At 41.5% G+C, this 9968-nt stretch overlaps 3 protein-coding genes across 6 annotated transcripts; 2 read left to right on the top strand and 1 right to left on the bottom strand.

Moving 5' to 3' along the window:
* The first annotated feature begins 121 nt into the window (after nucleotides 1-121).
* LOC128748581 (alpha-crystallin A chain-like) lies at nucleotides 122-1611 on the top strand. Its single transcript, XM_053847489.1, has 3 exons — nucleotides 122-347; nucleotides 452-574; nucleotides 646-1611. Exons 1-3 carry the CDS (start codon nucleotides 168-170, stop codon nucleotides 835-837), a joined length of 495 nt encoding a protein of 164 aa, XP_053703464.1. The 5' UTR covers nucleotides 122-167; the 3' UTR covers nucleotides 838-1611.
* Nucleotides 1592-3244, bottom strand: mia (MIA SH3 domain containing). Its single transcript, XM_053847490.1, has 4 exons — nucleotides 2993-3244; nucleotides 2781-2914; nucleotides 2606-2716; nucleotides 1592-1798 (listed from the first exon to the last, which is right to left on the bottom strand). Exons 1-4 carry the CDS (start codon nucleotides 3108-3110, stop codon nucleotides 1775-1777), a joined length of 387 nt encoding a protein of 128 aa, XP_053703465.1. The 5' UTR covers nucleotides 3111-3244; the 3' UTR covers nucleotides 1592-1774.
* A 271-nt stretch (nucleotides 3245-3515) lies between these two features.
* Nucleotides 3516-9367, top strand: bicdl2 (BICD family like cargo adaptor 2). 4 transcript variants are annotated; one of them, XM_053847542.1, is made up of 10 exons: nucleotides 3516-3621; nucleotides 4753-5114; nucleotides 5622-5837; nucleotides 6114-6230; nucleotides 6746-6892; nucleotides 7022-7168; nucleotides 7364-7438; nucleotides 8623-8705; nucleotides 8800-8914; nucleotides 9068-9367. In XM_053847542.1, the coding sequence occupies exons 2-10, from the start codon at nucleotides 4878-4880 to the stop codon at nucleotides 9233-9235; spliced, it is 1305 nt and encodes a 434-aa protein (XP_053703517.1). In that variant the 5' UTR covers nucleotides 3516-3621; nucleotides 4753-4877; the 3' UTR covers nucleotides 9236-9367. The 4 variants fall into 4 exon arrangements, with proteins under 4 accessions (XP_053703517.1, XP_053703519.1, XP_053703518.1 ...); XM_053847543.1 differs by having other exon boundaries at nucleotides 3550-3621; nucleotides 4757-5114; XM_053847544.1 differs by lacking the exon at nucleotides 7022-7168.
* Nucleotides 9368-9968: the final 601 nt, after the last annotated feature.

The raw sequence follows: 9968 nt of genomic DNA, 5'->3' as shown, positions 1-9968 counted from the left end.
ATGGAAGTGGGCATGGGATGTTATGGTGGGTAGAGGGGCAGGCGAGATTTTGGACACAGAGGAAGGGAGGGGAATGGTCTATATAAATGCCGACGTGAAGCACAGCAGTACTCATCTGAGCCCAACCTGCCTTGGATACTCACCATTAACTCTACCTGAATCTCCTCATGGATATCCCAATCCAGTATCCCTGGTACCGTCGGGCCTACGGACGTCGCGTCTCCGACATGTCCATGGCAGAACCAGTGCAGGATTGGCCAATGATCTGGCCCTTTCCGTGGTCCTACCCGTGGGTGCGTCCGGCGTATATGCGCTGGTTCAACTGGCCAGACAATGGAAGTGGCGAGGTAAATGAAGCCCAATAACCTCTGAGTTTAGAGTCAGGGAGAGTGATGTAGATGTAGCGAACTTCAACTGTGAAGTGATTTCTCATTGCTTTTTGTTCGCGTAGATGCGTTTGGAAAAGGATCGCTACGTCATTTATCTGGACGTGAAGCACTTCTCACCTGAGGAGCTGTCCGTCAACTACAATGATGAATTCCTCTCAATACATGCCAAACATGAAGCCAGACAGGTCAGTTGTGTTCTATAAATGACTTGGAAGCGTCCGTGCTGATCGCACAGTGACTCGTGTCTTGTTCCCAGGATGATCATGGCTTTGTTTCAAGAGAGTTCATGAGGAAGTACCGTCTTCCAAGTGGGGTCTCCTGTGCTGACATCACCTCCACACTGTCGTATGACGGTGTGATGACTATCACTGCTCCCTGGGCTTCCCCCGGCCCGGACCGCAATATTCCAATATCCTGTGAAGAAGGACCAGCAAAGCAGAAGATGTAGAGCTGAGCCTCACACCTGGAAGAATACTAACCTGAAGCTGCTTGGTTTAGTTTTTAACCTGTTACACATTTAATTTATGTACGCGTAGGACCATGATGGATTTCTGCAAGGTCAAGTGCTATTAAGCGACAAAGATCGAAGGCGTCCCACACGCCATTTTAAATTGCGATTGTGACGGTAATCTTAACAGAACTAAACCAATAATGATATTTATTAATCCATCTAATTTGACTGATATAGTGATGAGTATAGCTGCACTTGCCCTTGTAGATCATCATTGTTGTCGATTAAACCAGCTAATCACAAGCTAATTTGCGGCAGATTTTAGTTTACGAGGAAGAAAGCTTCTACTATCAAAAACCATTGTATTTATAGAACCGTGCACTGGGGGGTGTGGAAGACTGAATCACTGCTTCATATGTGTGTGTAGAAAGGAACACTCTGAAAGCACATACTGTCGTTCAAAAACAGCTGGCAGCAGACATGGGACCAGGTGAGAGAAAGAGAGAGGGGGGGACAAGCTGGAAGGAATCTTGGATCACTGGGCTCCTTTCGAGGGGCAGAGCTTCTGAGCTGCTAAGGCTGTGTCTGCATATGCTCGTGTCTGTGTGCAAATATGTATGTGTGCTTGGGAACAGGGCGAAGATCGAGACCAAGAAGACGCGTGGATGAAGTGTTACCCCTCTTTCAGTCTCTCTTATCGACACCCCCCAGGCACGTTACAAAAATAATAAATAAATGTCCAACCCAAATGTCTGTCACTGTTTTATTTGAGACTGGCAGCATTGGTTATGATAAGAACAGCACACACTACATAACTGACCTCATTTTGCAGGGAACAGAATTAACATAACAAGCAAAATAAACAAAATGGGTGGTGCAACTATTGCAAGTAGTTGTGTTGCATGCAGCAATCCCATTGATCCACACCAGAAACTCAGAAACAATAGAAGTCCCATTTCTGTGGATTAAAAATTACAATAAAAAGTTAGACTTGTGTATATTATAAAATTGCATAAATCATGAGCACAATTAACGAACAAGAAGTTAAGATCATTAAGTACAGCAAGATTACCAGGTTAAAATTACCAATGTGTTTTTAAGACAACATGTGGTACTGAAACTATAAAGTCTCCTAAAGTTTCCTTATGACTCAATATCATTATACACAAATTTTATCAGTGTTACCTGAGCGTTGTGTTTTATAAAAAATCAAAAAGTCTCTTTCCTTCCTGGTTCAAGCCACTTGCTAGCTAGTTTGAAGAGGATAAAATAATAAAGGCCTCTTTGCAAATGTCACTTATTCATAAGACGCATATTCCACTCCATTTATAAATATGCCTGAAAATAAAAATACATGAAATACAATACTAGCTTCAGATTAAAATAATTTCAAACAATAACTTAAATAAACTGAAAACAAGCCTCACTTGCCTATTTTTGGTGTTTTATTCAGCAAGTCCTCGGCTTGATGCCATTTTACATTTCAGTCCGCAGTCCTGACCATTAGGGAGTGGTAACATCAAACTGTTCAATAGTTCTGTGGAGCTATCTAGTGGCTATAGTGATAGCACTTCAGCATCATTGTTTATTATATTGTGTGAGAATATAAGTGACATATTGAATTATGAGAGAAACATACTACTTGTATTAGCAGAGAAAGGATGCTATGTTTAAGGTGCAGATGAGTATGAATGATAAGCTTTACTTTATATTTGAAAAACTAAATGTGTAACTCAAGAGTGAGTGTGTATCTGCGTTCACCCACAGTTGTCTTCACTTCAGTGGTGGCAGGCATGAGAGCGTGTGTCTCCTCAACTACACTGCTTGGGAAGTGACCGATGCGAGCCTCCTGCTGTCCATAGTAAGAGTCTTGAACCTAAGCGATTCAAGCAGGCGTCAAGATCAGATTTGCAGAGTTAAATAGCACATTTTGCACGTACGCTGCCAGCCCAGAAGAGGTTCCCTCTGTCCTTCAGCATTGCATAGACATAAACCAGCTGTCCCTGTCTGATGGGGATGAACCTGCAGTCTCCAGGGTAGTAGTCCTGCAGTGCACGGGCCATCAGGATGGGATCTGAGGGGGTCATTTGAAAAGTAAATCCTGAAATGACGTCGATCGAGTCCCAGTTGACAGAAAGTTAGTTTTACTTACAGCTGCATTCTGAGTCGGCACAAAGTTTCTTGTCACTCAGTTTGGGCATCTCTCTTCCAGCGTCAGACGATGGCAACAAAAGCAGCGAGAGCAAACTGAACCAAAGGGTGCGAGTCATGTCTGCCGTGATACTTTTCTCTGAAGCCTGCAATGAGTTTCCTCCTGTTTGTTTCTGAGGAGGAGCAGTGATTCGAGCCCTCTTCTTTGCCCCCCCTCCTTACTCATACATGAACACACTCACACAGAGGCCTTTTCAAAGCTGTCAAGTCGGTAAACAGGACGGGGGAAGATGTGGAGGAGGGGTCTGAGCAGACAGTCCACTGCTTGTGACCAGACTTCACCTCTTTCCACCTCCACAGAAACTGTATCAACAAATAAGCATGAGGAATAAATCTGTTTTTTTTTGTTCAGCCACTAGGTGTCAGAGAAGATTCTCCTTCAATCCTCTCATTCTTCACCTCTCTGTTCCTCCCTCTTCATATCTTTCTAGATCAAGAGGTGGAGCCTCAGCTGAGTTTACATACTGTATGTTTCCACTGTCAAGGAAACCAGCCCAGTCTCCCTTGAGCAAACACACTCACCAAACAGGAAGGCTACCTGTCGACTGGAAGTTAGCGCTGGGCTGCCAGGTAGGACACTTTGTTTTTGTTCCTTAAAAATAGACTTTACAAATTTCACATTGGTTTTTCATTTGGTCAGCAGCTGAGCTGTGTCGGGTTCATCACAGTTATTAAACATCATTATCTAATACAAAGTAAGAGCCACAAACACAAGGCTGGAGCTAAATAAATGACTGAACAAGGGTAATGTTTGAAGGAATTAAAATAAATAACCATCTCAATTGGAAAGTAGCTGTTCTTAGACCACTGAAGATCCTAAAAGTAGTTGTTGTATTGTTATAAGATGAGACATTAGCTTGTAGAATAAAGTTGTGACATGAACTGCAGGAGGAAATAGAGAGTTAAAATGCTTACAAACAACTAAAAAAGTCCCAGGATTGGATCTACTTCATTTGTATAAGTAACGTAAGGGGAGTTTATTTAATGTAAAATGTCAAAAAAAATATGTTGCTGCTCCAAACAAAGCGTTTTTCTGTTCATAAGTAGCTTTAAGTCTTCTCAGTAACATCGACTACTGGTTACATTCTAACTACCAAAGATAATTTCTATAATTATCAGGGTTTTTGTGGTGATTGTTATCCAGTATACTTATACAAGCTGAGTGAAGTGTGATGTCAGTTTATAATACGACAGAAAAATAGTTTTAAAAAGGAGCTTGGACATTAAAACAAATATCTTTTGTGTCACCTTTTAGGTTGCGCTATCAAATGTACTGATATAAATGGAATGTTTGTGTGAAGCTATTATGGGTATCAAAACTTCTTTGTCCTGAGGTGAGTTTAAACAAGTGTTTAACAAGTGGCTCGATCTTCAGCTATAAATAACTGCATCAGACAGCGTGGCCTTTGTTGTGGTGCGACTTCCTGAATGGATTAGCTGAGGGGAAATATATACATCAGTTGTTTTAAACATTCCAGTGAACATATCAGGGAATAATACTCCTGGCATCTCGGGAGAGGAGCAAAACACCATTATAGGGGATAATAGGGGAGCTGGTATTTCGGTCACTCACACAAAAGCTGCTGCCAGACAAAAGAGTCATGTGAGATTATGTTACTGAAAAACAAATATGCACGTTTGTTTCTGTACATTCCAGATTTCCAGACACCGTTTTAATTTTTATGTCTCTTTTCTGGTCAGTCAGGATCCAAACAAGTTTCTGGACGACTACATTCATGCCGAAACACGAGAACTCTTGACTTATTTTGTAAACAACCATCTGCTTATCGGAGTTGAAAGCCTTCCAGATTCAGGCCAGCTCGAGAATGTTTACCACCAGGAAAAGCAGCCTGCCCTCACCCAGCCTGGAGGACCCCTTCTTCGCTCTCTCCTCATCCTCCTCGCTCTTCGCCCTCTCCTCTTCGACGCCGTCGCCGGACAGCATCGACAGCGGAGGAGGGATAGAGACGGACTTGATCCTGGCTGCGGAGCTGGGCCAGGCTTTGCTGGAGAAGAACGAGGAGCTAGCTGCTTCTCTAGAGCAAAGAGACAGAGAGGTGGAGGTATGAGGAACCTTTGATTAACATTTGTCACATTGCAAACAGTTGACAGAGCTAAGGTCATCAGGTGGAGTGGAGGTGCTGCTTTGCACTGTGGGAAGTTGAAGCAGCGTGAATGTCTTGTTTCCGTCCGATCACCACAGGCCACAACCACCACCTTCCTCAGAAGTTTTTAAAGGTCTCAAAGTTGATCACAAAGTTTACTCACAATATGTATTTTCGTGTGCGGTTGGTTTGACTGCCAGTAGTTGCGCAACATAATAAAGATTGACATTTAGAATTAAAAATGTTTGTTTCAAAATGTCTGACAGAGCAGATGCATTTCGCCTTGGGGGTGATGTATAATCTAATTTTATCGTACTGCAGAGTTAACTTGCGCACACTTTTTATCTCTTCTAAATGTAACTTGAAAGAATTTTTTTTTGGCAATTTTACGCCAAGCATTTTCAGACATTTTTCATAAGCATTACCTTTGAACTTTCGATGGCTCATACAACATATGTGTCACAGGTTTTGCAGCAGGAGAAGCATGTGCTCATGAGGAAGCTGGAGATGAACGAACTGGCATCCGGACAGAGGGAAGCTGAGCTGAACGGAGACTTGGCGGCCTTGAGGGCAGAGCTGGAGAGACATCAGAGCAGTGGCCGGGACAGACGGAAGGATGAGAGCGAGCAGCTGACGCAGTTGGCCAATCATAACCAGCGGCTGGTCGAGCAGCTAGCAGAGGTTAGAGTTCAGATGAGTCAAGAGCGTCATGGCAACTGTAAATATGACTGAAGCAGTTGGGTATAACTGTTTGAGAATCCCTCAACTACGTGATGATGTAATCGAGTTTAAAATAGCATGTGTGATGTACGTTCAAGTATTTGTGAAGTCTGCGTTGGTGTGAGTGGTGTTTCATTCCAGGCTGCAGCAATGCAGAAGAACAGGTTTCTTGAGTATCATTGGTGTCACTAATTGAACAAAAACCCGTCTCACCGTTTCCACCTTTCGCCGTCACAGGCTGTGACTCTGGAGCACACGCTGAGGACTGAGCTCCGGTCCCTTCGAGAAGAGATGGAAGACTCTTCATTCAGCAGAAGTATAAGCTCCACACAGTTGGACAACATCCAAGCAGAGGTATAAACACGTCCCCAACAGTTTGAGAAGTGAACCATGATGATTATTAAATTGAATTATTATACACTCACTTGAACTGTTGTAGAGTCAAATGGTCATCTCATCTTGGTGGCACTTGTTTTGCCCCTTAATATCGGGTAACAGGAGAAACTTTACCATCTAGTGGTTACTAGTGGTATTGTGCTCAAATCGCAGGCGCATTTATTTAAAATACACAATAATAGTACTGAGAAAGTTTTAACTAAAATGTATTATATGTAAAAAAAAAGTAAATGTAAGGCATATATATATATATATATATATATATATATATATATATATATATATATATATACACACACACATGCTATTTTAAACTATATATATATATATAGTTTAAAATAGCATGTGTATACAGGTATATATATATAAACAAAACATACAATGAACAAACTATTTAAAAAGTTGTGTAGGTGCATTTTGTGTTGATGACTCTTTTTTTGATGTATTTGTTTGTGTCGTTCCCTGCTGTACAGAACAGGGTATTGTCGGAGCGACTAGCGCACATGGACGCACAGCTAAAAGCGACTCAGGATGACGTTGACAGAGTGCGTGTGGAACGCGAGGGGCTGAGAGAACGAGTGTTAGACCTGCAGGTGAAACTGAGAGAGAAAGAATCTGAGGTGAGAACGCATTTTTGGATGGAGGGCGACAAAGCCAGACTGTGAGCTGAGCACTAACACTCGATCACTAACAATACTAAGAACAATATTCTGCTTTTCTGTTTTGGGCATGTCCCTCTGCATGTGTAGATAGAGCAGGAGCAAGGGGTTGTGTTTGAGCTGCGATCTTTGAATCGCTCCCTGCAGCAAAAAGCAATGAACCTGGGAGAGGAAAACATCCTGGACAGTACAAACACACATCCAATGTCGCTGCTTAGTGAGATTCAGCAATCCCAGGTACACACACACACACACACACCAGAATCCTCAGTGTTACACTAACACATCAGCCTGCCATTAAAACACTAACCTTTGCATCCAGCAAACTCTAAATGCTTTATACATATACATTATCAAAAATATGAACCGAACATATGACTTTATATCTCTTCAATAAGATGCCACAACTGACTGTAACGGTTTTGTCTCCAGGCTGCAGAGGCTCTTCTGGCTCACTCCAGTGTTCTGCAAACACGAGATGAAGAAATACAATCACTTAAGGAGCAGGTCTGTGCCAGTATTATGATCATATATATTGATGTTTCATTCAATTTGGAGTGTAATTGTACCGACCTTTCACAACGCACAATTCTTTGCTTTTGTAATTGGAAATTAATTGTGCAGTAACAGCATAATAATAATAATAATAATAATAATAATAATAATAATAATAATAACAATAATAATAATAAAAAATAAAAAAATAAGACCAGCAACCACTAATGTGATATAAAAAAAAATCCAAAATCAATATATACATTACAGTGGTACCTCGGTTCTCGACCACCATCCGTTCCAGACGGCCGTTGGAGAAACTATTTGTTCGAAATCTGAATCGATTTTTCCCATTACAATTAATGGAAAAAGAAATGATGCGTTCCTAGCCTTAAAATAGTCTTTTGTTGGAGTGAATGTAGAGTGTCTGCTGCAGGTGCGCTGTTCCTCTATGTGTGTGGCCGCTGCATGTGGGAGGGATTGTCGAGTGAGTGACGTCTCTCCAGAAGTGAAGAGGTGCCCGGTGCGTGTCCAGCTCTGAATGTGCAGAGTTTGGCTGTGACAAAGTCATAAACCAAGCTCCCCTGTGACACTCTACCACGGTCCAGTGTGGAGACAGGAAAGGTTTTACACCTCAATATGAAGAGGAAACAGTCAGTAAATGTAGCTAACGGGACACGTCTGCATACAAAGGCTGCGTTATACACAATACCAAAGCGCGTCGTGGGTCAGCTGATCGGTCCGTGCACGTCATGTTTTTTCCGGCTTTTTTTGGGGGCGTTCGAGTTCTGGATTTTTGTTCGAAATCAGAAGCCAAAAAATCTCGAAATTTTTGTTCGAACTCTGATTTGTCCGAAGTCCAGGACGTTCGAAAACCAAGGTACCACCGTATATATAACTGATAGCTGATAGCATATATGTAACCCATTATCTTAGAGTGGTGACTCTAGTTTGAGCATGAGATGAATGGACATGTCCACTTCCTCATATAAGAAAATAAATCAATTTATTTGAGATGATTGAATGAGCAATAGAACGTGAAATCGAAGGAAATTTTGTTCCAGTACTGAACTTCAAGAGTGTGGAGTAAGAGCAGCCGCAGGGATGAACACACACCACACGCACGTGACAATATTTGCTTTGCCTAATGAGCAAATAATAACTAGAGAAATAAACTTTTCCTGTCACTCTTGCAGCTCAAGTCTCAGCAGGAAGAACTAGAAGCGTTACAGGAGGAACTCAAGCCATTCAGAAACAGTCCAGGAAAGCCAAGTTATAGGTACCAACATGATCTTTCAAATCTTCTTTTCAATCTCAACTTCGATCACAAATGCCCTCCTGTCTTCCCCTAGTAACTTTGTCACTTTGTCTAGTTCTTTGGAAAGTGATTTGGCAACAGTTCGGCAGGAAAAAGAATCACTGACCCAACAGCTGCTCAACACCATCAGACACAAAGTGGCGCTGTCACAAGAGCTTGACGCCTGGCAGGTGAGCGTCCTCTTACTGGTATAGATGAAAATATAGTGAAAAGATGCAACATAATTGATAAACATGAGGTGATACTATTTAAGTCTTCGCCTCTGCTTTCTGTCATAATGTGACGCAATATTGCATTGCTCATGGGCGTCACTAATGTTTCAGGAGGACATGCGACTGGTGATCAACCAGCAGGTGCAGCAGAGGGAGGAGGAGCGCCAGAAGGAACAGGAGCGGGAGAGAGAGAACACTCAGGGACTACAGAGAAGCAAATCTCTGCGAGTGAAGGGCGAAGGAGCCAAAGGATTCTTTTCCTTTTTTAGGGAAAAGTGACTGCAGCAACATTTGTCAGCCTCAACAAACAATGTTTACAGACAAAGACCTCGTATTTGAATATATCTGTATTTATGACTGTACAGTGTAGAAATGTTTTTTGATGTCTTTTTTTATATATTAAATAAGTTAACTAGCCGTGATTTATTGCTTTATTTATTTTAAGCCAAAATCACACTCATTGCTCATGAATAACAAAATGTCATCTCTTTTTTCAGGAATAAATTGTAGATGACGTCTTTATTTTTTACAATTAAAATTTGCCCGTTTTCCATGGCCACACTTTACACATCCTATTTGTAATATACGTTAAATACTTAAAGTTAAAAGTTTTCAAAACACAAAAAAAGGGTCCAAATCCCACTGATATATAGCTTTCTGTTTAAAAAATGTGTTGTTTCATAAACACGCATACCACATGAGGCAGTTTAATGTAGTACAAATGTTATTTTGTTTAATAAATAGAGTCAAAAATACAGTAGTTCACATTCATGTCTCATCCACACGTAGCAGGGTTAACATGTGCAACACCGAAAAGTCAGTCAGGACTGCAAAGGACCTGAGGCAGAAAAAAATGTTGCAGGTTTCATACAGATGTCGATCACATGCTTTCAGTCATCTCTGCCTTCCGCAGGACTTTAAATGGAGCAGAAACACTTAAACATATACTCATACGCATCATATATTTCAATATGATGCATAAAAATCTCCTCGTCTTGGTCAAAGTCTACCA

This window comes from Synchiropus splendidus, chromosome 17 (genome assembly GCF_027744825.2).
Source record: "Synchiropus splendidus isolate RoL2022-P1 chromosome 17, RoL_Sspl_1.0, whole genome shotgun sequence".
NCBI lineage: Eukaryota > Metazoa > Chordata > Actinopteri > Syngnathiformes > Callionymidae > Synchiropus > Synchiropus splendidus.
Note: the sequence above shows the minus strand (reverse complement) of the source record. Positions and strands in the feature narration are given on the sequence as shown.